The sequence below is a fragment of the Lithobates pipiens genome, unplaced genomic scaffold (genome assembly GCF_037356315.1).
Source record: "Lithobates pipiens isolate NorthernLeopardFrog02 unplaced genomic scaffold, aLitPip1_a1.2 Scaffold_13, whole genome shotgun sequence".
Lineage (NCBI taxonomy): Eukaryota > Metazoa > Chordata > Amphibia > Anura > Ranidae > Lithobates > Lithobates pipiens.
The window spans coordinates 236,218,196-236,241,964 of NW_027507718.1; the positions used below are offsets into that span (position 1 = coordinate 236,218,196).

Sequence of the window (23,769 nt, forward strand, 5' to 3'; positions counted from 1 at the left end):
AATCTTGGCACCTTCCGATTGAGACTGGAGGCCAGAAGATGCACGTCTGGTGTGCCCCACTTCAGGCACAGTAACCTGAATATCTCCGGATGCAATGCCCATTCTACTGGGTCCAGCATCTGTCGACTCAGATAGTCTGCCTGCCAGTTCTCCACTCCCGGGATGTAAATGGCCGAAAGGGCCGGTATGTGTCGCTCTGTCCACCGCAGTATGTGAGCGACCTCCCGTGCAGGGGCTGAGCTTCTTGTTCCCCCTTGATGATTGATGTATGCCACCGCAGTGGCGTTGTCTGACTGGATCCTGATCGGACGCCCTTGCAGTCTCAGCAACCATGTGGATAGGCACAACCTGATCGCTCTCAATTCGAGCAGATTGATCAGCAACTTGGATTCTTCCGTCGACCAGAGGCCCTGAGCCAACTGAACCCCCATCACTCCACCCCAGATAGACTGCCATCCGTTGTGATCACTGTCCACTTCAGAGGTGGAAACGATTTTCCTGACAATCACCGGGAACCTCAACCACCAGATCAGTGAGTCTCTGACTGACTGGTTCACTTGGATCTGCCGATCCAGAGACAACTGAGATTTGTCCCATTTTGTCAAAATCTCCTTCTGCAGGACTCTGGTGTGGAACTGGGCATAAAGTACTGCCTCGAAGGAGGCTACCATGAGACCCAGTACTCGTATGCAAAAGCGGAGCGACAACCACTTGCGATTCATAAGCAGTTTTACAGCGGATCTGAGAGTGCAGTTTGTCTAAAGGGAGAAACACTCCCGCTTTCATGGAGTCCAGCAGCAAGCCTAGGTACTCCAGACGCTGAGTCGGTATGATCAAGGACTTTTTTTTAGGTTCAACAGCCACCCAAATTCTTGCAGGGTCTGCATGGTGATCGCCACATCCTTCTCTAATTCTGAGGCGGAAGATGCCCTCAGGAGGAGATCGTCTAGGTATCCCACGATCACGATCCCACATTGCCGTAGCAATGCCAAAAACGGAGCCAATACCTTGGTAAAGAATCGGGGGGCTGATGCCAGACCAAAAGGAAGAGCCACAAACTGGTAGTGGGCTTCCCCGACTGCAAACCGCAGAAATTTTTGATGCCGAAGGCATATGGGTTTGTGCAGGTACGCATCCTGGATGTCCAAGGACGCCAGGAAGTCCCCTTGATGGAGTGCAGCAACTACTGAGCGAACTGATTCCATTCTTTTACAAAGTAATTGAGGGCTTCTAGGTCCAAGATTGGACGTACCCCTTCCTTCTTGGGAACCACAGATTTGAGTAGAATCCCTGGAAGCGTTCCGATTCAGCAGGTCCCTTATTGCCCCCAAGAGGGCCTCCCGGCGAGCCAGGGGTATGGGTATGCTGGAGGGGAAGAATCTTTTTGGTGGCCAAGAGATGAACTCTATCCTGTAGCCGGAGGAAATCAGATCACAGACCCATTGGTCGGATAGTCGAGGGGACCACTGGGCTGCCAACTCCCGGTAGCACTTTTGTTCGCAGGCTTGGTAGGCTTGCGGTTCCAGGGACGTTTTTGACCATATGTGGTCGCCCTGTCGGGCTGGGGACGTTTTGTCGAAGCTCCGGGCGGACGAAAAAGCTGTTTGTGAGCAGAAAAAGAGGGCCCTTGCCTACGGCACGGCTCCTTAGCCTTCCTGGCCTGTGGGAGTAAGGTACTCTTACCACCGGTGGCATTTTTAATAATGTCATCCAAAGAGGCTCCAAAGAGCCGGTCGCCAAGGAAGGGAAGACCCGTCAGGGCTTTTCTGGATGCCTGGTCAGCAGACCAGCATTTTAGCCAAATCAGGCGCCTCAGCACCACAGCTGATACTGAAGCCCTGGATAACAGAGGGAGAGTATCCAGAGCCACGTCACAGGCGTACTTAAGGCCTTGCACTAGTTGGTCTGCTAGTTCCACGCAGACAGGAGAAGCCTGTTGCTCTCCCAATTCGCGGTGCAAAAGTTTTGCCCATTCAGTCAGTGTCTGCAACACAAGTGCGGATGCCAGTACTGGTCACACGGCTGACCCCCACAACCGTGGGATCCTTGAATGCAGGAGTCCCCTCAACGGAGATCATGGTTACTTTATTTAACCTGGATACTGGGGGGTCCACAACCAGAGGAGCCGACCATTTTTTGAAAAGGCTCTCCTCAGATGGCTAACGCAGCTGCCATGTATTTGGGGACTGAAAAGATCCGTTGTGGGCAACCCCATTCCTTGTAAATTAACTTGTCAAAATAAGTCAGATACGGGAACACCTTAGGTGAACGAGCTGGCTTGCGGGACTCAAAAGGGACCAGTACATCTGCAGAGGGATCCGCTGGCTCCTGAATCTTCAGGGTATCATGCACAGCTGTGATAAGTGCTCCAACAAGCGCTTTGTCGCGCTCGGACCTGGACGGGGACTCATCCTCACTGTCCAAACGGTCCTGGTCAGCGTTGCCTGACAAGACAGAGCAGGGGTCACCAGCCTCAGCAGGACCTGAGTCTGCATCAAGAGGTCTCCCCAGACGATGGGGGGGGGGTTGCCGGGCCGCATTAGTGCACCTTTCTTTCCACGCACCGCCTCCATCTTGGCAACGAACAAATTGAGGACCGCTGTTAGGGTGTCCATGAGCACTGCGCAGTCCGCAGGTGACCCGGTTGCAATTGCCTGGATTTCGGGGGAAGAAACACCAGTTTCTGAAGCCATGCTGACCCTACCCTGTCTGCCACCCAAAGGGGACTTAGGACAGTGGCACTCTCACCCTCCTTGCTGTCGCTGACTGAGGGGCTCTTTCCAGCCGGATTCACCACCCTGAGGAGTTCTGCGCTGTCCCACAAGTATTGCCTGTAGTCCCTGTGTGCTCCCAGGTGCAGAGTAAACAAAAGCTGTGTCGGTGGCAGCCGCTGTGATTAGCACCAAAGCGCTCTGAAATGTGCTCAGGCTTCAATAAAATGGCCACCCAGCGTCCAATACAAAGACAGAAAACACAGGGAAAATGGCTGTGAGAGCACATGAGCCATGCTGCCGCTAGAGAACACTGAAAAACGTGTTCAGGCTTCCAGAAAATGGCCGCCAGTGTCCTGAAAGGGAGATCACTAGGAAAATGTCCGCTGAAGCCCAGGAAGGCATGCTGCCCTCGCCCACACCTAAAATGGCTGCCAGCAGCTCCATGAGGTACAGAAAGGAAGAAAAACAATGGCAGAGAACACAGCGGCGTACCAGACAACAGCAGACCCTCACAGGTACCTTCCAGGGACATAAACACAGGACCCAGGACACCGCTAGACAGCCAGCACCCCATCCCAGATGAGAGCCCCTAAATATACACACACACAAACACACACACACACACAAACACACCGCTAAGCAGCCACATGCAGCATCCGCCCAGGGAGGAGGGAAGATAGGGACAGGGAGAGAAGAGACGGAGGTGAGGGACCCCCGAATCGACCTCCCGGGGAATGCCCAGCTGCTTAGCCCCACCGAGGCAGGGAGAGCTGTACTTACCAGTCCTGAAGAGCTGGGAGACATTCCATTACAGACCCACTCACTGATCAGTACAGGGTGGCTGCTGGCCTCGGCCCACTGTGATGCAGACATCAGTACCCCGGTCATATGTGGGCCCCGGATCATAAAAGCTCACCAACCACCTCTGGAGCTGAGGTTTTGTCGTGGCCGACCCAGCGCGGAGCTCTGGTCTGCACACGCTCGATGGTCGGACTGGGGAGACTACAAGGATAAGGGTATCCAGCCTGTCACCCAGCCGGCTGTTGATAGATCACAGGATCATTCATCTTGCGCAAAAAGCTAAGCTTCTGCACAAAAAAAGCACGGGCCGATGGGCCTGCATGGTTCCTAGGTCCTTCTCCTTCACTAGGCAAAATAAAAACTGAGGTCTGTTGGGCAGACTGGAGGGATGTTGCCCAAGGGACCGCCCCCTGGGCGAACTAAGAGTTCTGAGTGTTGTGTTACAACTAATGCCTAGTATCTCCTAGTAATAGGGCATAACAACCCAATGGCTAAGAGAGTCGGCCGGTGAATATAAGAGAAATAGGATTTTCCTCTGTCTGCAGAATCGGACAATAGCGGAGACAGACGATATTGGGTGTCTGCGGACCCGCTATCCCATAGGAATGCATGTATGTCCCTATTTCATCCGCAAATGGATGGATGAAATACGGACATATGGTCCATATGTGTGAAAGGGGCCTAACTTTGGAGTTATTACTTTAATACGGGTATGTATAAAACAGAAAAAAAGTCTACCATTAATTTAGGGGATCTGAGAAAACCAGATTTGCAAAACTTGGTAAAAAAAATAATGTCTTTGCTTTGAAGACATTCCAATACTTTGCTGATAGAAAGAGTGTTTGCATGAATGACTGTTGTATTTGAGTAGGTATGCTTTTTCATTGTGTGTTTCCACTACAGTACAAAAGTCTCTTGCTCATTTTAAAGCAGTATTAAACCCAAAAGGAAACATATTGCATCAAAAAACTGTTTGCTGTAACTGCTTATAAAGTATTAGCTATGCTCCTTCATCCAAAGTGCTCCTTCATCCAGAGTGGGGGCACTCTAATACAGGAGGTATGTTACTGGGCAGATCACCAGGTGAAAACCAAGGGAAAAAACCCTAAAAACACTGAATGCAGCCACTGCAAGAAAGCTGCACTATAGTGCAGTTTGATTCTGGATTTAATACCGCTTTAACCACTTGACACTCCTGCACGAAATCGCCGTAGCTGTACGGCGAGAGCTTTAAGGAGTATAGGGCACGCGTAGGAGCCCGTGCCCGTCAACTGACCCGCGAGTTCTCTAGACAAGGAGAGAACATAGATCTGTCAATGTAAACAGGCAGATCTCCGTTCTGTCAGGGGTGAGGAGTGCGATCTATTGTTCCTACTGCTTAGAAACAACAATCAGTATCCTCCCCCAGGCAGTCCCCCCCCGTTAGAATCACTCCCTAGGACACACATTTAACCCCTTGATTGCCCCCTAGTGTTAACCCCTTTCCTGCCAATAACATTTAGACAGTAATCAATGGCTTTATAGCTCTGATCATATATAAATGTCAATGGTCCCAAAATAGTGTGAAAAGTGTTCGATCTGTCCGCTGCAATGTTGCAGTCCCAATAAAAATCGCAGAACGCCGCCATTACTAGTAAAAAAAAAAAAAAAAAAAAAAAAATGTATATATATATATATATATATATATATATATATATATATATATATATATATATATATATATATATATAGATATATATATATAGATATAGATATATAGATATATATATAGAGATAGATAGATAGAGATATATATGCCATAAATCTATCACCTATTTTGTAGATGCTATAACCTATGCACAAACCAATCTATATAAGCTTATTGCGATTTTTTTTTTTAAATACGTAGAAGAATACAAATTGGCCTAAACTGATGAAGAAATGTTTTTTTTATATATTTTTTGGGGATATTTATTATAGCAAAAAAGTAAAAGATATTGCTTTTTTTTCAAATTAGTCTGTCTTTTTTTGTTCATAGCGCAAAAAATAAAAACCGTAGAGTTGATCAAATACTATCAAAAGAAAGCTCTAATTGTGGGAAAAAAGGACGTCAATTTTGTTTGGGTTCAGCGTCGCACGACTGCGCAATTGTCAGTTAAAGAGACACAGTGCCTTATCGCAATGGCCCGATCAGAAAGGGAGTAAATCCTTCCGGGGGCTGAAGAGGTTAATATAGTCCAAGTCTTAGGCTCCATGTACATGGGGCTCTGGCATTTAGCTGCGGTGGCGAGCACAGTTGTCCCACCCAGACCCACAGCCAGCAGATTGGCAAACTCTAGAAGGCTGACAGCTGCTGTATCTACACAGGGAACCTAACAGTTCAGGGTAGTATGTCCCCAGGAAAAAATTAAAGCATGGATTGCTTTTCATAGTGGCAAGCACTGCCACGTGTACAGTGCCTTGAAAAAGTATTCATACCTCTTGAAATTTTCCACATTTTGTCACATTGGGATTTTATGTGATAGACCAACACAAAAGTGGCGCATAATTGTGAATTGGAAGGAAAACGATAAATGACTTTCAAAATTTGTTACAAATAGTTATCTGAAAAGTGTGGCGTGAATTTGTATTCAGCCCCCTTTACCCTGATACCCCTAACTAAAATATAGTGGAACCAATTGAATTCAGTAAGCACCTAATTAGTAAATGGAGTCCACCTGTATGTAATTTAATCTCAGTATAAAAACAGCTGTTCCGTGAAGCCCTCAGAGGTTTGTTAGAGAACCTTAGTGAGCAAACATTGTGAAGGCCAACAAACACGCTGGACAGGTAAAAAAAAAAAAAAAAAAAAAAAAAGACTTAAAACAGGGATGGAAGTTCACCCTCCAACAATGACCCTAAACATACAGCCAGAGCTACAATGGAATGGTTTAGAGCAGTGTTTCTCAAATCCAGTCCTCAGGCCCCCCCAACAGGTCATGTTTTCAGGTTTTCCATTATTTTTCACAGGTGATTTGATCAGTTTCACTGCCTTAGCAATTACCACAGCCGTTTCATCTGAGGGAAATCCTGAAAACATGACCTGTTGGGGGGGCCTGAGGACTGGATTTGAGAAACACTGGTTTAGAGAAAAGCATATTTATGTGTTAGAATGGTCCAGTCATAGTCCAGACCTAAATCCAATTGAGAATCAGGTGGCAAGACTTGAAGATTGAGCTATTTTACAAAACATGAATGGGCAAAAATGTCACTCTCTAGATGTGCAAAACTGGTAGAGATTAGAGGTCGACCAATATATCGGCCGGCCGATATATCGGCCGATATTTGCCGTTTTTTTAATTAATCGGCATCGGCCGATTGTGCTGGTAAAAAGCCGATATAGAACTGCAGCGGGACTTTGAAATGACTTCTGTATAGAAGCCAGTGTAAGTTGCCATAGAAACGTCTTCCTCCTCTCTGGGCAGGCTGCCAAGAAAAGAACAAAATGATACAATGTTTACACTTGAATGAATAAAGTCATCTCTGTGTGTAGAAGTTCTCAGTTTAACCATTTAAAGACTAAATCTTTTCTGACACTTGTTGCTTACAAGTAAAAATCCTGTATTTTCTGCCAGAAAATCACTTAGACCCCCCAAAAATTATATATATATTTTTAGCAGAGATCCTAGGGAATAAAATAGCGGTTGTTGCAATATTTTATGTCACACGGCATTTGCACAGAGGTCTTTCAAATGCATTTTTTTGGGGAAAAAATACACTATTTAAAAAATAAAAATAAAATAAAAACAGTAAAGTTAGCCCGTTTTTTTATTTTTTTTGTCCAAAAGTTTTGACTACCTGTTTTTATTTAATACATAGGTTTATTTTTATTTTATTTTTTATCTAAATCATACATACAAGTAAACTGATTGGAGGTTTGTTTTGTTTAATAAATGTTTAAGTGTAAGAAATTTTCTGTATCACTTATGAAGGCTGCTTTCACACTGGAGCGGGCAGGCGTTGATGGTAAAACGCAAGTTTTAGCGGCTCTTTACCATCATTTTAGCGGTGCTATTTGGCTGCTAGTGGGGCACATATAACCCAGCTAGCGGCCAAGGAAGAGGTTAAATGCGCCCATGAAGCACTGCTGCCGAATCGCATTGCATGCGCTTCGGCAGTGGTGCCCATTCATATCAATGGGCAGGAGTGGTGGAGGAGCGGTATACACCACTCCAAACGTGCTGCTTGCAGGACTTTTTTTTAAGATCCTGCCAGCGCATCGCCTCAGTGTGAAAGCACTCTGTCTTTCACACAGACTGCAGGGGAGCTATTTTGCAGGCACTTTACAGGCGCTATTTTTAGCCCAAAAGCGCCTGAAAAACGCCCAGTGGGAAAGGTGTGTTAGATCAAGGGTGATTAAAAAAAATAATAACAATAATATATAAAAAAAGGAAAAAAATAAATAAAATAAAATCGGCCTAACATATCGGCCCAAAAAAAAAAAAAATCGGCATCATATATCGGCTATCGGCCGCCATGATTTCTAAATATCGGCATCGGCCAGAGAAAAACCCATATCGGTCGACCTCTAGTAGAGATATCCACAAAAAGACTTGTAGCTGTAATTGTAGCCAAAGGTAGTTTTACAAAGTATTGATTCAGGGGGGCTAAATACAAAGCACGTCACACTTTTCACATATAAGAAAATATAAAACCATTTATCGGTTTCCTCTCAATCATGTGCCACTTTGTGTTGGTCTATCATATAAAATCCCAATAAAATACATTTACGTTTTTGGTTGTAACATGACAAAATGTGGAAAATTTCAAGGGGTAATGAATGCTTTTTTTCAAGTCACTAATTGTGAAGTGGAAGGAAATAATAAATGGTTTACAAAAATGTTTTACAAATAAATATGTGAAAAGTGTGGTGCGCATTTGTATTCAGCAACCCCCTGCATCAATACTTTGTAGAACCACCTTCCCCTGTAATTACAGCAGCAAGTCTTTTTGGGTACGTCTCTACCAGCTTCGCACATCTGGAGTGAAATTTTTGACCATTCTTTTTTTGCAAAATAGCTTTTGTCAAATTTGATGGAGAGAATCTGAACAGCAATTTTAGGTAATAAAGTAATTTTAGGTCTGAACTTTGACAAAATGTGGAAAATTTCAAGTTGCATGAATACTTTTTCAAAACACTGTATGAATGAGCCCTTGTTCACACTATTCACAAGCCAAATGCTCAGATTAATTGCACTGCAGATGTCATTTTTCTGCTGCAGTGAACCACAGTGAGGGGGCAGTGTGGTGTGCATTTAAGGGCATCACAATGTTTACTTTTTTTAGTTTTATTTGAAGTGCACAAAATGACACTTTATACATGACACACAGTGCTTATTTGTGCACTGCAGTAAAATGTTAAAGGTTTGAATTGTACTGCAAATCACTTCCTCATATCCCCAGGATGTTGCAGTGTGAACAGGACAGAGAGAAAACAATTGTTTTCTATGTACCTGAATGGTGAGTGCAGAAAAAATCCTGTCACTGCATTACCTCACAAAATCTACTGTTTAGGGTGGTCACAGACATCTTCCTTCTGTCCTGCATTTATGAAAGAATGTGCCCAGGAATGAATGCCCAGAATGAACACGGTTTGCATTCTGGGCATTCATCCCTGTGCACATACTGGCCTAAACTTACATACTGCTGGTGTCAGACTTTCAAAATGAGACAGACTGCCAGCTGTGGGGCCCTCCAGCAACAGCTAAACATCAGTCTCATGCACTGGGCCTAGACGCCCAGTATGCATAAGGCCCTACATTGCTGGTCAGGGATAGAAGAGCCCTAGTACACTGGTGGTGAGTGGGAAGACTGCTACTTAAAGTGGAACGCCAACATTAAAAAAAAATAGCATTAATATTCTTAAAAAAAAAGAAATGGAAATAATTTTGTTTTTAACTTGCCAGAAACCCCTATTGCTAGGCAGTCTTCCTAATCTGCCTCTTCCTATTCTGCGGCGCTTCCTCCTCTTCGGCAAGTGGCCCTGTTGCCTTCTGGGACATGTATGTGTGCCTGAAAACAACGGGGCCATTTACAAAGCGCCAAGCCACTCGCGCATGCGCAGCTTCACTGCCTGTTTCCCTTCATTAAGATGGTGGCGCCGACAGCCAATCCGATGGATGGATGGGTGGATGGGCCTGGGGGGGGGGGGGCGACATCGCTGGACAGGTAAGTGTCCTTATTAAAAGTCAGCAGCTACAGTGTTTGTGGCTGCTGACTTAATAAAAAAAAAATGCAGCTGGAATGCCCCTTTAAGCTAGCCATATACAATGGGTATAGAAAAGAATCACCCCCTTTAAAATAATTGTTTTTGTTATATCCCGCTGTATTTTCTAGTGCAACTTATAACATCCAAGTGAAAGATATAACACCAAAAAAATGTAACTTCTAACTTCTATAAAATAAAATAATTACATTTTGGTGTCATATGGCCACCTTAACTGCTTCTGAACTGCCCCACACACATTTACTGCAGCAGGGCAGCCCTTCAGTGCGAAATCACCTACCTGCACACGATTTAAATTTCCAGGTCTGGGGTGCGCATGCCTCTGTGATTGGACAGGGTCAGTGGGTCTGGAGGATTGGATGTTCGCCAGCACCCAGCGATTCTTGCCGAAAGAGGCAGAACGGCAGTCTGCCTATGTAAACAAGGCAAATCGTTGTTCTATCAGAGGGGAAGATGGAGATATTGTGATTCTGCTATGCAGGAACACTGATCTCTGTCTTCGCCCAGTCAAAGCTCTCCCCCCTTCTACAGTTAGCAAGCACTCCCAGGGAACACATTTAACTCTTTTGATTGCCCCTGTTAACCACTTCCCTGCCAGTGTCATTAGTACAGTGACAGTAAAAAATTTTTTAGCACTGATCGCTGTATTGATGTCACTGCTGTATTGATGGCACTGGTCCACAAATAGTGTTATTTCGTGTCAAAGAAAATAAAAATTCCATACATATATCCCATAGTTTGTAGACGCTATAACTTTTGCGCAAACCAATCAATATAAGTTTATTGGGATTTTTTTTTTTTACCAAAAACATGTAGCAGAATACTAAATTGATGAAGAAATTTGTTTTTTATTTTTTTATTGGTTGTGTTTTATAGCAGAAAGTAAAAAACATTGGGGTTTTGTTTCAAAATAGTTGTTTTTTTTTGTTTATAGTGCAAAGAATAAAAACTGCAGAAGTGATCAAATACCACCAAAAGAAAGCCATTTGTGAGGAAAAAAATGACGTACATTTTATCTGGGTACAGTGTCACACAACCGTCCAATTGTCAGTTAAAGCGGGAGTCCGCCGGGAGTTCGCCGTTTTTTTTTTTTTTTTAAAAGCCAGCAGCTACAAATACTGCAGCTGCTGACTTTTAAAATAATGACACTTACCCGCCCAGCGCGCCTGTGATGTCGGCACCCGAAGCCGATCTCTCGATCATCTCTCGGGTGCTGCCGCCGCCATCTTGGGTATGGGAATCAGTAAGTGGAGTCTTTTGGCTTCATTTTCCAGTTCCCTACTGCGCATGCGCGAGTCGCGCTGCGCAATAAGGATGGTCCCCGCTGTCGCTGGGATCCGTGTGTTTCCCAGCAGGCAGCGGGGGACCTTCGGAAAGGGGCGTAGATTCTGCAGAAAGGGGCGTACCTTCTGCAGAATCTACGCCGGGAAGTGGGTGCAGATACCTGTACTGTACAGGTACCTGCACCCCCCTCCCCCCTGAAAGGTGCCAATTGTGGCGCCGGAGGGGGGGAGGGTTCCAATGAGTGGTAGGTCCACTTTAGGGTGGACCTCCGCTTTAAAATAACGCAGTGCCACATTGCAAAAAATGGCCTGGTCATGAAGGAGGGGATTAAAGCTTCTGGAGCTGAAAAAGCTAAAACGCATCTTGAAGATTCGGAGGCCACATGGAAAAAGGTGTTATGGTCAGAGGAAACTGAATGATTTGGCCAGAACACCAAAAGATATGTCTGGCGGAAATCCAATACAGCTCGCCAGCCAAATAACACCATTCCTACAGTAAAGCATTGAGGTGGTAATATCCTGTTATGGGGGCGTTTCTCTTCAACAGGGACTGGAACACTTATCAGGATAGCAGGAAAAATGGATGGGGCAAAATTCCATCAAATTCTTGAGGAAAATCTGCTGCCCTCTACAAGAAAGTTGTCAAGAAGAAGGTTTACCTTCCAACATGACAATGACCCAAAGCACACAGCAAAAATGACCACACAGCGGTTGAAGGAGAAAATTGTGAATGTCCTTGCAAGCCTTAATCAGAGCCAAGACCTAAACCCCACTGAAAATCTGTGGAATTACTTGAAGACTTCAGTCCACAAGCAGTCACCATCACATTTAACTGAACTTGAGCAGTTCTGCAAAGAAGAGTGGGCAAATATTGCAAAGTCTAAATATGTAAAGTTAGGAGAGACATATCCCAACAAACGAAAAGCTGTAATTAAAGCAAAAGGCGGTCCAACAAAATACTGACATAAGGGGGTAATCCTTTTTCCAACTCAGTGATTCTGTTTTTCTTTTTCTGATGTTGGTATTATATCTTTCACTTGGATGTTATAATTTGCACTAGTAAATACAGCTGGATAAAACAACTGTGTGTCTTAATTTCAGGCTGCAAAGCAACAAAATGTGATTATTTTAAAGGGGGGGTCTTTTCTATGCCCACTGCGCTTCTAGATTTTTCTGACCGATTCTTCTATCCATGCTATATAGCACAGATGGACAAATCCCACACGGTGGCTATTGTATTTTGACAGCCAGTCCTTTCAGCTGTGGCTGTCAAAATGCCTAAACTGTGGCTGCTTCCGATTTGATGCAGCCGCTGTTCAGTGGTGGCTTATCCAAGATGCAGAAATTGCTTACTGCTCAAAGATCCCTTTGCGACCTCTGGGGAAACCCTAGGGTCCCATGAAACCCTGGTTGATAGGCTGAGCTAGGAAACTTTACAGCAATAATGTGAAATGCATACTCAGTAAAAGGGACACTACCGTTTTCCTAAACTGGAACATGCATTTATTACATTTTAATTAGGTTTCTTCAATCTAGTTTACATATAGAGAGAGATGACATAAGAGAGAAAATCTAACCTGAAAAATAAGGTACACAGCCAGCGCCTCTCTTACAATGTTCTATATTTATTCCACATAAATACACCTCGTAAAAGATTGTCAATATACTACATTGTAGCCGTATCATTATAAGACAATCTGTTCACTCAGGTGACTCAGAGTTAGGCAATAAAGCCTTTGCAGTGACTTAATGTTATCAGCAAGGTTGCCCAATCACTTCCTGCCACATTATTCCATGTAATAGAATTGTAATAGTTTTGCTCAATCATTGGTGCTTATCTCCACCAAATATAGTTCATATATGATTCAACTTCACTTTCAAAGGCTGACCTGCTGGCGAAAAGCAGAATTCCATTCTTCAGCAATCATTTTACATATCCCCTTCCATCAGTGGTGGTGCGTCCATAAAGGGCCCAGGAGTGCTGCCCACTCTCTCCTGGCACTGCTCTATCATGATAGATTCATGCATTGCATGAATCTATCTATGGTCGCCGTTGACAACCCCTATTCAGGTGTCCGGCCCCTTTTCGGGAGCCGGGCACTTGAATTACAGCGGCAGGGGTGTTTTTGGAAGCACCCGATTAGAGCCATAGGCTCTAATAGGCGCCCAAAAAGGTGAACAGCGGGCGCAATGCTGTGCGTTCGCTGTTCACTCAGCTGTGTGTTAGCAAAGTGAAGGAATTCGCCTCTCAGCCAATCAGGTGCTCAGGTGCTCAGGTGGCTGAAACGTCAGGCGCTGTGATTGGACGCCTGGCAGAGAGGACGGAAGAAGACATCAATGAGCGTGCAGGACACTGCCGCTGACCCGCTGTGAGACAGGCAAGTGCTGGGTGATGCACAGTGGCTGCGCTTGATTTGTTTTTTTCAGTTCGTTTGCGCCCCCTCAAAAAATTTTGAGCACCAGCCATCACTGCCTTCCATTATTTTAACATTTATCTAGTTTCCAACTTTAGGCCTCATGTACACTGCTGCTGCTAAAAGGACGTTTAGGAGCAGTTGGGTATTTTTTTTTCAACTGCTCCTGAACTCTACTCTGTTATCTTATCAGTACATGTACACGGGATCGTTTACAGTAGTTTCTAGGTAGTTGAGTTTAGAGGCTTTTTTTGGAATGCTAAAAATGGGTTCAGAAGCCGAGTTGAGGCATTTCAAGTGCCAAACGTGGTAACTCGCGTTTAGCCGTATTTAGTTTACAGCCGTTTTTCCATTTTTGGCTATTTCGAAAATAAAAAAATAAAAAAATGTAACGCTTCTAAATGCCAATATGGCAAAATGCGGCTAAACGTGGCATGTAAACGCAACAAAATGGACGTTTCAACCTCTTTCCGCCCACCCTATAGCTGAATGACAACAAATGCAGCCCCCAGATCCAAGAATTGACAAGCTACAATATATTATTTTTTGGGGGGGGTTTAATAATGCATTAAAAAGTGAATTATTTTGCCTGCAAGTCAAGTATAGCGATACTTGTAAAGTAATTTGATTAGTGCTATCTATAGTTTAGTGCAATATTACTTATGCTGGCCATACTTTATACAAATTTCAGCTTGTTCCTGATGAAGTGGCTAGCATGCACTTCAAAGGTGGCCCTGTCAGCACCCCTCCTGCCTGACATCCTTTGATACCAGCAGTAGCTGGCACTACTGATTTATCCATCTGCATTTTATAGCATGGATAGATGAATTTGTATGCATCTTTCAGTGTATGGTCACCTTTATGTTAAAGTATATTAAAAGGCAAAAAAAAAAAATGTAAAAGAGAGAGATATTGAAATGTTGAATGGCTAGAACCAGTGTCAGGTTTTTATTGCTGTCTGTGCCCTTGGTTAACCACTTGGGATCTGCGCTATTGCAAAATGACGGCAACAGCGCGGACCCACATTTCCGGGACGACGTCTATTGACGTCGTCCCGGATACGAGCGGCCTGCGCGCCCCCTGAGGGGCGCGCGCGGCGCGCTCTATGATCGGCGAGTCCGTGAGACTCGCCTGATCACCGATCCGTGTAAGGGGTCGATCCCGACCCCTTATCACGTGATCAGCTGTCAGCCAATGACAGCTGATCATGTGATAAAACGGAGCCGGTAATCGGCTAGTATTCCTCCTCGCGCTGACAGCGCGAGGAGAAAAAAAAAAAGCCGATCGCCGGCGCCCGTGTTCGGGATATCAGTCCCGATCACGGCCAGCAATTTAAGCGGACACCTGCCCCCTGCCAGTGCCCACCTGCCACCCGCAGTGCCATCCTGAAATAAAGTAAGTGCCCCCCTGTCAGTGCCACCCAGCAGTGCCCATAGTGCCACCCAGCAGTGCCCACAGTGCCACCCAGCAGTGCCCACAGTGCCACCCAGCAGTGCCCACAGTGCCACCCACAGTGCCACCCAGCAGTGCCACCCACAGTGCCACCCAAAATCTGCCTCAAAGGTGCTGCACCCCAGTGCCGCCCATCAGTGCCCAGCAGTGCCGCCCATCAGTGCCGCCCATCAGTGCCCAGCAGTGCCACCTATCAGAGCCACCTATCAGTGCCCATCAGTCCCATCTATCTGTGGTACCTATCAGTGCCCATCCGTGCCACCCATCCGTGCCACTTATCCGTGCCACCCATCCGTGCCATCTTATCTGTGCCCATCTTTGCCCATCAGTGCCGCCTTATCTGTGCCCATCGGTGCCGCCTTATCTGTGCCTATTAGTGCCGCCTTAACTATGCCTATCAGTGCAGCCTATCAGTGCCCACCAATGCAGCCCATCAGTGCCCACCAATGCAGCCTATCAGTGCCGCCTAATCAGCGCACTTCAATGAAGGAGAAAAATGACCCGTTTGCAAAATTTTATAACAAACTATTAAAACATGATTTTTTTTTTTTTGCATCTTTTTTTGTTTGTTTAGCAAAAAATAAAACTCCGAGCTGTAACTAAATACCACCAAAAGAAAGCTCTATTTGTGGGAAAAAAATGATAAAAATTTCATTTGGGTACAGTGTTGTATGACCGCGTAATTGTCACTCAAAGTGCATCAGCGCTGAAAGCTGAAAATTGGTCTGGGACTGAGGGGGGTTTAAGTGCCCAGTAAGCAAGTGGTTAAAGATGCACTCTCCGATTGTCCTAATCATCTAAGGATAAATTCAAAATTTTGAGTTGCCACTAGAACAGGAAGAGAGGGGGAATCTTTCAATTGGAATACTTCCTGTGACAACGAAGAAGGGATTTCTCTTATGTTGGAAAAATGTTTTTACTTACTGTTAAGTCTACAGGAAAATAAACGAAAGGGAAATTTTACCAATGAGACAGACAACAAAAAAAGATTACAGGGGTTTTACGCTCCTTTACTCTATTCAATATGAATATAGGTGAATGCTGTTGGATTGAATAACTAATGTACTCTTTGCATACCTAGAGGACTCAAGTGGTGAGCTTTCTCCACCAGAAGACCCAGTCCTATTACAAGAGGAGTAAGGGAAAAAAAATTACCTGAAGGAAGACCTTTTCCTCTTAGTCTGTCACGGATTGCTTGAGAGCGATTTGGTTCATTTGCTTTATTTCCCACTTGGTCTATCTGTGGGATTAAAAGATATTAAAGTATTAGCAGCTATAAGAAAGAAAAAAATATATCATGTAAATATTTTGCAATAACTAGTATAAAGACAACCTTGTGGACAGAAAAAATTGTACATCCTATTAATCCACAGCAAGAATTATACTTGGGAAAAAAAAAAAAAAACCTGCACCTTCTATCAGTTTATTTCTTTTATTTATCACCAGAAGAGATGTGCAAAAAACAACCTCTTGGTTTTAGCCATTTCATTATCAGTGTACACTACCTGTGGAGCATACGCAGGGCAGTGTACATGACCGCTTGTCCCTTGCATATGTAAGATTCTACAAATAGAACCAAGGCCTGTGGACAATGTCATTTTTTGCATGCATCACTGGAGGAGGTCAAAGAGGATATAGGGCTCTGGAGGAAGGGGTGTAGGAGATGGTGTCCACATGAGATGAAGCAGCAAGTGACAGTCTAGATCAGTCATTGCAGGAGGGGAGCATACCTGTAAGGTAAGTGTGCCGTAATATGCAAGTGTGGTGTTCACTTGCCACAGCAGACTTTACTTTACTGCTTTTTCAGGCTTTTTTTTTTTCCATTTTTACCTGCTGATCCTGCCAGTAACATACTTCCTGCCCCAGGGCTCCCTCACCATACTGTATATATGGAGGAGAAGCATTACTACGCTTCTAAAGGGCTGCAAGACACCTCCATTTCTTATCTTCATAACAAGGGGGAGAGGTGTTCAGTGCTCTAGAAAGACAACTGTGGAAGTTTAGCCAAAAACGAAGGAACTCTAATCCTACTGTATGCCACGTTCCAAAAATAATCTATCGAGCCCTGTAAAGCAAAAATCTGCACTGTACTTACCTTTTCTGCAGCCGCTCCAGTCCAGTCCCACGCTTAGCTGTCAGTGGCAGCTTCAGTGTGAGTGTGTAGGTGTGTGCAGAAGAGGCAGCAGACAGTGGAAGCCTTGTAATAAGTCTATGAGTGATGTCACTTCCCAGCTGTTGTCGGTTCTATGATACACACAGCATCTGCTGCTGGTGACGGCCCAAATTGGCAGCTGAACAAGTACAGTTCTTGTTTACAGGGCTAGACAGATTAGTCTTAGAATGTGGCGTAGAGTAGGATTAGAATTAGTTTGTTTTTGTCCAAACTTCCACTTTAAGGTTAAAAAAAAAAAAAAAACCTTTACTTTCCAACCACTTTAATTTTTACAGGTGTGATCCAACTTCTTGTTGGAGAGTAGCTGCATTAATTCCCTATTGTCCCAGTGTATGTAGGAACCTAGCCACCCTCTCTTGCTCGCTCCTGAGATAGACTAGAAAGTACAAGCTTTGGACTATGGGATGTGTAGTGTGCACATGAATGCAACTAATGTGCACTGCAAAGAAAACAAAAACATTACATGGAAATATAAAAACACAGTTAAACGATTTCCATCTAAGACATAACCAACATGCTTCTTAGCCCTGCTCCAGTGCTGTGGACAATACTACACCAAATTAAAGTGTTCTTCTCCTGAGTGGGTTCTACATAATGTAATGTATACTCTTGATTACAAAGGCTTGACAACTTTGTTATGGAATGGTGGGGCAAAGCTACTGCAGGGATATCTCACCATGAAAGTTAACAAAGATAAGAGGTGATTCAACCTATAGGTATCCAAGTAATTATAACTGTTGGGTTGAATTCACCTTTTAAATGTGCATAATTGAAGTGGGATGAAAACTAAACCCATCGATTAACGTTTTCTAAAAAACAGTTACATTCAAGGAATGAAAGAGAACTGTCACACTTGTACCGCCAACTGAACTGTCAAGCCATTACATGGCTGGTGTCATAACTGATCGCATGCGAAGCAAAATCTAGCAGAGGCAAAGATGTCAACTTTCTTGGCTGTAATGGACAGGAATGTCAATTTTTCGCATACCCTTTCATCCAAAAGAATAACCCACTGATTAATAAACCTTTGATGCAGTTTGGAAAAAATGATCACAACAAATGGATAGTCTAACTTAAACTGGCTTTCCACTAATTTTTTTATTTATTAAAAGTCAGCAGCTACAAAAAGTGTAACTGCTGACTGTTAATAAACCTATACTCATCTGTCCCACGGTCAAGCATTGCAGCTGCTCGAAGCCTCGGTTCTCTCCCCTGCGTCTCCTCTATGCCAGCATCACTAGTGTGGGCACCCGGCTGTGACAGTTTGCGGCTTTACAGCCGGGTGAGCACTGCTCGTGTGCGTATCGCTCTGAGCTGTCCTGAATGGCCGAGCAATCTTCTGGGACCTGTGACGTGTCCCAGAAGATTGCAGAGAGGGGAGAGGAGGAGTTGCCTAGGCAGCGCGGGCGGAAGTGGGAGCTGGATATCTAGGGGTTAGGACTCAAAGTGGAAGTTCCACTTTTGGGTGGAACTCTGCTTTAAGAATCATTAGACAATATATAAAACGTTGGCTCAATTCTGCATGTTAATACCTGACCGTATAAAGTAAAAAGAGCTGAAAACAGAGAACCAAGAACAAAATCTACATATTTAGCAACAATGACATAGAATTTCATGATAACATTAGCAGTGAAATGTGTATATAGCCATGTTCGCATTTGTTCAGGTAACATTCCCCCTGCATATTTAATAACACTGCCCAAGCTTAAGACTGCGAGCTTTGAATGAGATCACCATTCATGCATAGAGTTGAATGTAGACCTGTCATTAAAGATCACAATTTTTTTTTTAAAGACCTGACATTTTGCCCTCCGGGTTTTTGTTCCAGGTTCACAGCTCCGGCGTTGTGAGTGGCCAGAGCTGTGATTTCGTCACTCCCACACACTCCGTGCGGGAGACTTTTTCCCAGCAAGGTTCGGCAGTGGACCTTCACAGGGCATGCGCTGCTAATGTCAGCGGCTGCATGCAAAGTGAATATCTCTTAAACCGTACAGGTTTAGTAGATATTAATTTCATCTACAGGTAAGCCTTATTATAGGCTTACCTATAGATAAAAAAGAAAAAAGGGGGGGGGGGGGGGGGGGTATTCAACAGCTGTCAGGAAAGCCAATTTTAATACAACTACAAGATGTAGCCCACTGCTTTTCTACACACTGTTTCATTATTATCAAGCTGAAAACAGCTGGTCTGAAACAAAACTATAGAGCTAGAATAGCAAAGACAGCAAACAGGCATTTTATATTAAATTTCAAACACACTTTTGGGAAAAATGCATGACAGCAAATAAAGAGAAAATAGAAAATACCCAGTATGATTTGAACAAGTAATAGTCGTAAGCACTTTTTTTTTTTTTAAAGAGAAAACTTACCCCAGATAAACTTCCCAGAACCAGCTTCACCAGCTGTTTTATGTAGTAGAAGGAAGGTGCACAGTTGCTGTTGCGAATATGGGCACTACAGCCATCTAAAACCGTTCGAGTGGATAGTCTTGTTAAAAACTGGTCCTCGCACATGTCAAGTAAAATGCTATTCAACCGTTCCCCCAACTTAATAGGCTGTAAACGATAAATTGAAAAACAAATGTGAATTCATACACATTCAAATAAAAAAAAGTTAATGCATTCTGGTCATTCCCCAAATACTATACAAACATTCTGACCTAAAAGAGTTTTTTTCTTTTAACACCTTTTGTATATCAGATTACATTTTACAAGAGAATACGTATCTATTTTACCAGTTAAAAACTGCTAAATAAGAAAGCAATCGCACAATAAATAAAAACAGATTGCAATAAAAGGGCCCATTCATATTGGTGAGCTACGCATTGCCACTGGTGCATTCTGTGACAACATTGCCAACACCTCCAGCCTGGTGCATTGCGGTTTACTTTCTTTCACACAACTTTATTGAAACGTCATGAGCAACATTTCAACTGAGGTCTATTTCCCATGGCAGCAATGTGATGCGGTGGTTCATTTTGAAGCATTGCATCATTAGAGAAAAGGCATTTTGCCTTATCTATGCTTTACATCTGGTATTATCACGTCCTAAAATATTTCCAAAATAATAATTTATTTTGTGTGCATAAACAAAGAGCACTTTTATTTGTAGATTTTAAAAGGATTGTTGTTATTATTATGCGTGATGAGCGTTGGTTTGTTTTTTTACTATAGAATACTTTGGAACTTTTGGAGGAAGTTCTCGCTCTTCTAGCCCATTGTTTGTGAATTATAATACCTTGAATGCAGTAATTATTAACAATTCTAATAATGATAGCAATTTTAACTTTATTTGCCTTTCAGGTCAATAGTACTTAAAAAAAAGAAAATGATATCTATATACACACACACACACACACACACACACACACACACAGTATCTCACAAAAGTGAGTACACCCCTCACATTTTTGTAAATATTTTATTATACTTCGTAAGAAATTACACTTTGCTACAGTGTAAAGTAGTGAGTGTACAGCTTGTATAACTGTAAATTTGCTGTCCCCTTGAAATAACTCAACACATAGCCATTAATGTCTAAACCGCTGGCAACAAAAGTAAGTACACTTCTAAGTGAAAATGTCTTATGTGTAAATGGGGATCAGGCGTGTTACATTTGGTGTTATCACTCTCACTCTCTCTGGTCACTGGAAGTTCAACATGGCACCCCATGGTAAAGAACTCTGAGGATCTGAAAAAAAGAATTGTTGTTCTACAAGAAGTCTATAAGAAGATTGCCAAGACCCTGAAACTGAGCTGCCGCACATTGGCCAAAACCAGACAGTAGTTTAACAGGACAGGTTTCACTCAGAACAGGCGTCTCTATGGTCGACCAAAGAAGTTGAGTGCACGTGCTCAGCATCATATTCAGAGGTTGTCTTTGGGAAATAGACATACGAGTGCTGCCAGCATTGGTGCAGAGGTTGAAGGGGTAGGGGGTTAGCCTGTTAGTGCTCAGACCATATGCCGCACACTGCATCAAATTGGTCTGCATGGCTGTGGTCCCAGAATGAAGCCTCTTCTAAAGAGGATGCACAAAAAAGCCTGCAAACAGTTTGCTGAAAACAAGCAGACTGGTGGAAGAGCGCAAGGTCTCCAACTTCCACCAGTTCTGTGATGTCATCATGGAGGATTGGAAGAGGACTCCAGTGGCAACCTGTGAAGCTCTGGTGAACCAGATGCCCAAGAGGGTTAAGGCAGTGCTGGAAAATGATGGCCACACAAAATATTGACACTCTGGGACCAATTTGGACATTTTCACTTAGTGGTGTACTGACTTTTGTTGCCAGAGGTTTAGACATTAATGGCTGTGTGTTGAGTTATTTTGAGGAGACAGGAAATTTACACTGTTATACAAGCTGTACACTCACTACTTTACATTATAGCAAAGCGTCATTTCTTCAATGTCACATGAAAAATAGAATTTTTTCATCATACTTACGTGTAAAATCCTTTTCCCAGAGTACATCATGGGACACAGAGTTAGGCTAATATTCATTACCTACTGGGTTATACCTCATCTCCAGGTGAATGGACACTGGTAGACCAAAGGTCTTTAGACGGGAAGTGATTCCCTATATAACCCCTCCCATACAGTAAGTATTTCAGTTTTTTAGCACGTACTGAATCCTCAAAAAGATGGGAGGGATCTCTGTGTCCCATGATGTCCTCAAAGAAAAGGCTTTTACAGGGAAGTATGATGAAAAAATCATGTTTTCTTTTTCATACATCATGGGACACAGAGTTGGGCTAATATTCATTACCTACTGGAATGTCCCAGAGCAATAGCCTTGTGGCAAGGGAGACACCCTGCCAAGCAATAGCCATCAGACGTTATATGGCAGTCCGCAGTACACTGCGGCCGAAAGCAAAATCTTCGGCTGCTTGAACATCCACTTGATAAAATTTTGTGAATGTATGCACTGAAGACCAGGTAGCAGCCTTACAAATCTGAGCCACAGATACCTGATGGCGTAAATCCCAGGAGGTTCCTACACCCCTGGTAGAATGAGCTCTCACCCAAGGGAGGAGCTTTATGTTTCAGACCATAGGTTTGAATGATCAATTGATGGATCCAACTGGCAATGTAAGCCTTGGAAGCTGCATGCCCTTCTTGGGTCCTCTTGGTAAAACAAAAAATGAGTCTGATCCTTAGATCTCCGCAGATTTAGACAAATAAACCTTGACTGCCCAGGCAACATCCAATGAGTGCAGTAGTCTCTCTTTCACTGAGCGAGGCTGAGAGAAAACAGAAGGCAAAATAATGTCCCGATTTAAACGAAAGGCCTACACCACTTTTGGCAAAAGGATGGAACAGTTTGCAACGTGACCCTGTCGTGGTAAAGAATAAAGTATGGTTCCCTGCATGACTCCGACACCCTTCTAGCCGAGGTGATGGCCATCAGGAAGGCTAGCTTGCGTGAAAGTAAGTCTAATGGAATTTCCTTGATAGGTTCAAATGGTTGTTTCTGTAACACAGACAACACCAAGTTCAAGCCCCAAGGACGCGTAGGTGACCCAATGGGGGGAAGCAAACGAGTTGCCCCCTGCATAAAGGTTCAGACCAGCAAATGGGAGGCTAAAGGCATTTGGAAAAATACTGACAGGGCCAAAATCTGACCTATGATTGTACTCGCAGCCAATCTGATTTCAACAGCCGACTGTAGAAAAAGATAATTCTCCCAATCATGTATTTCCAAGGATGCCATTTTCTGGCTCACACCAAGTAATACAAGTCTTCCAGACCTTATGATAGATCTTCCTAGTGACAGTTTTTCTAGCATTCATTAGGGTAGAAACCACTGGTCCCAAGATGCCATGGTCCTTTAACACCCTGGCTTCAATAGCCATGGCGTCAAATTTAGAGACTGTAAATTGGGGTGGAATATAGGACCTTCAGACAGTAGATCAGGGTGACGTGGAAGCGTCCATGGCCCGTCTATCGTCAGTCTCAGATTCTCAGAGAACCAGGGCCTTCTGGGCCAGGCTGGTGCTGCCAGAATGACTGGAACCCCCTCTCTATGAATCCTGTGCAACAAAATGTGGAAGGAGAGGGATTGGAGGGAAAGCATAAACCAGGGAGTACTGGCTCCATGGAACTACCAGAGCATCTGCTCTGATTGCCAGAGGATCTCTTGTTTGGGACACAAGATGCTGTAGCTTGATGTTGAACCTGGATGCCAGTAGGTCGACTTCTGGCCATCCCAAATGCTGGCAAAATTTCTTGGAACAACCCTGGGTGTAGGGACCATTCACCCAGATTTGCTGGTGGCTGAGATAATCTGCCTTCCAGTTCTCTACTCCCGGGATATGGACTGCCAATAGAATCGGCACATGTCCGTCTACCCAGGCTAGTATGTGGTTAACCTTCTTCAGAGCTGAACGACTCCTGGTACCCCCTTGGTGGTTTATATAGGCCACTGCAGTGGAATTGTCGGACTGAACCCCGATTGGATAGTCCTGAAGCTTCACCATCCAGGACCGAAGGGCCAGACATACTGCGCATAATTCCAAGACGTTGATGGGCAGGATCTGTTCTGTCCTTGACCATTTCCCCTGAGCTGTGAGACCCTCTAGGGGCACTCCCCAGTCTGAGAGACTGGCATCTGTAGTCTGTACTCCAAGTTACCGGGAGGAAGGATTTTCCCTTTCGCAGGTTCTGATCCTGCAACCACCAGTTTAGGCTTAAGC

General features: G+C 44.1%; 1 protein-coding gene across 14 annotated transcripts in view; it reads right to left on the minus strand.

The window, feature by feature from the left end:
• The window catches only part of PTPN13 (protein tyrosine phosphatase non-receptor type 13), a 413,328-nt gene that overhangs the window by 227,544 nt on the left and 162,015 nt on the right, over window positions 1-23,769 (minus strand). For all 14 annotated transcript variants that reach the window (XM_077476384.1, XM_077476379.1, XM_077476376.1 and 11 more), the window contains exons 5-6: window positions 19,450-19,635; window positions 16,064-16,148 (exon numbers count right to left, since the gene is read on the minus strand). In XM_077476384.1, coding sequence (XP_077332510.1) covers window positions 16,064-16,148; window positions 19,450-19,635 — 271 coding nt within the window. The remainder of the gene's footprint in view (window positions 1-16,063; window positions 16,149-19,449; window positions 19,636-23,769) is intronic.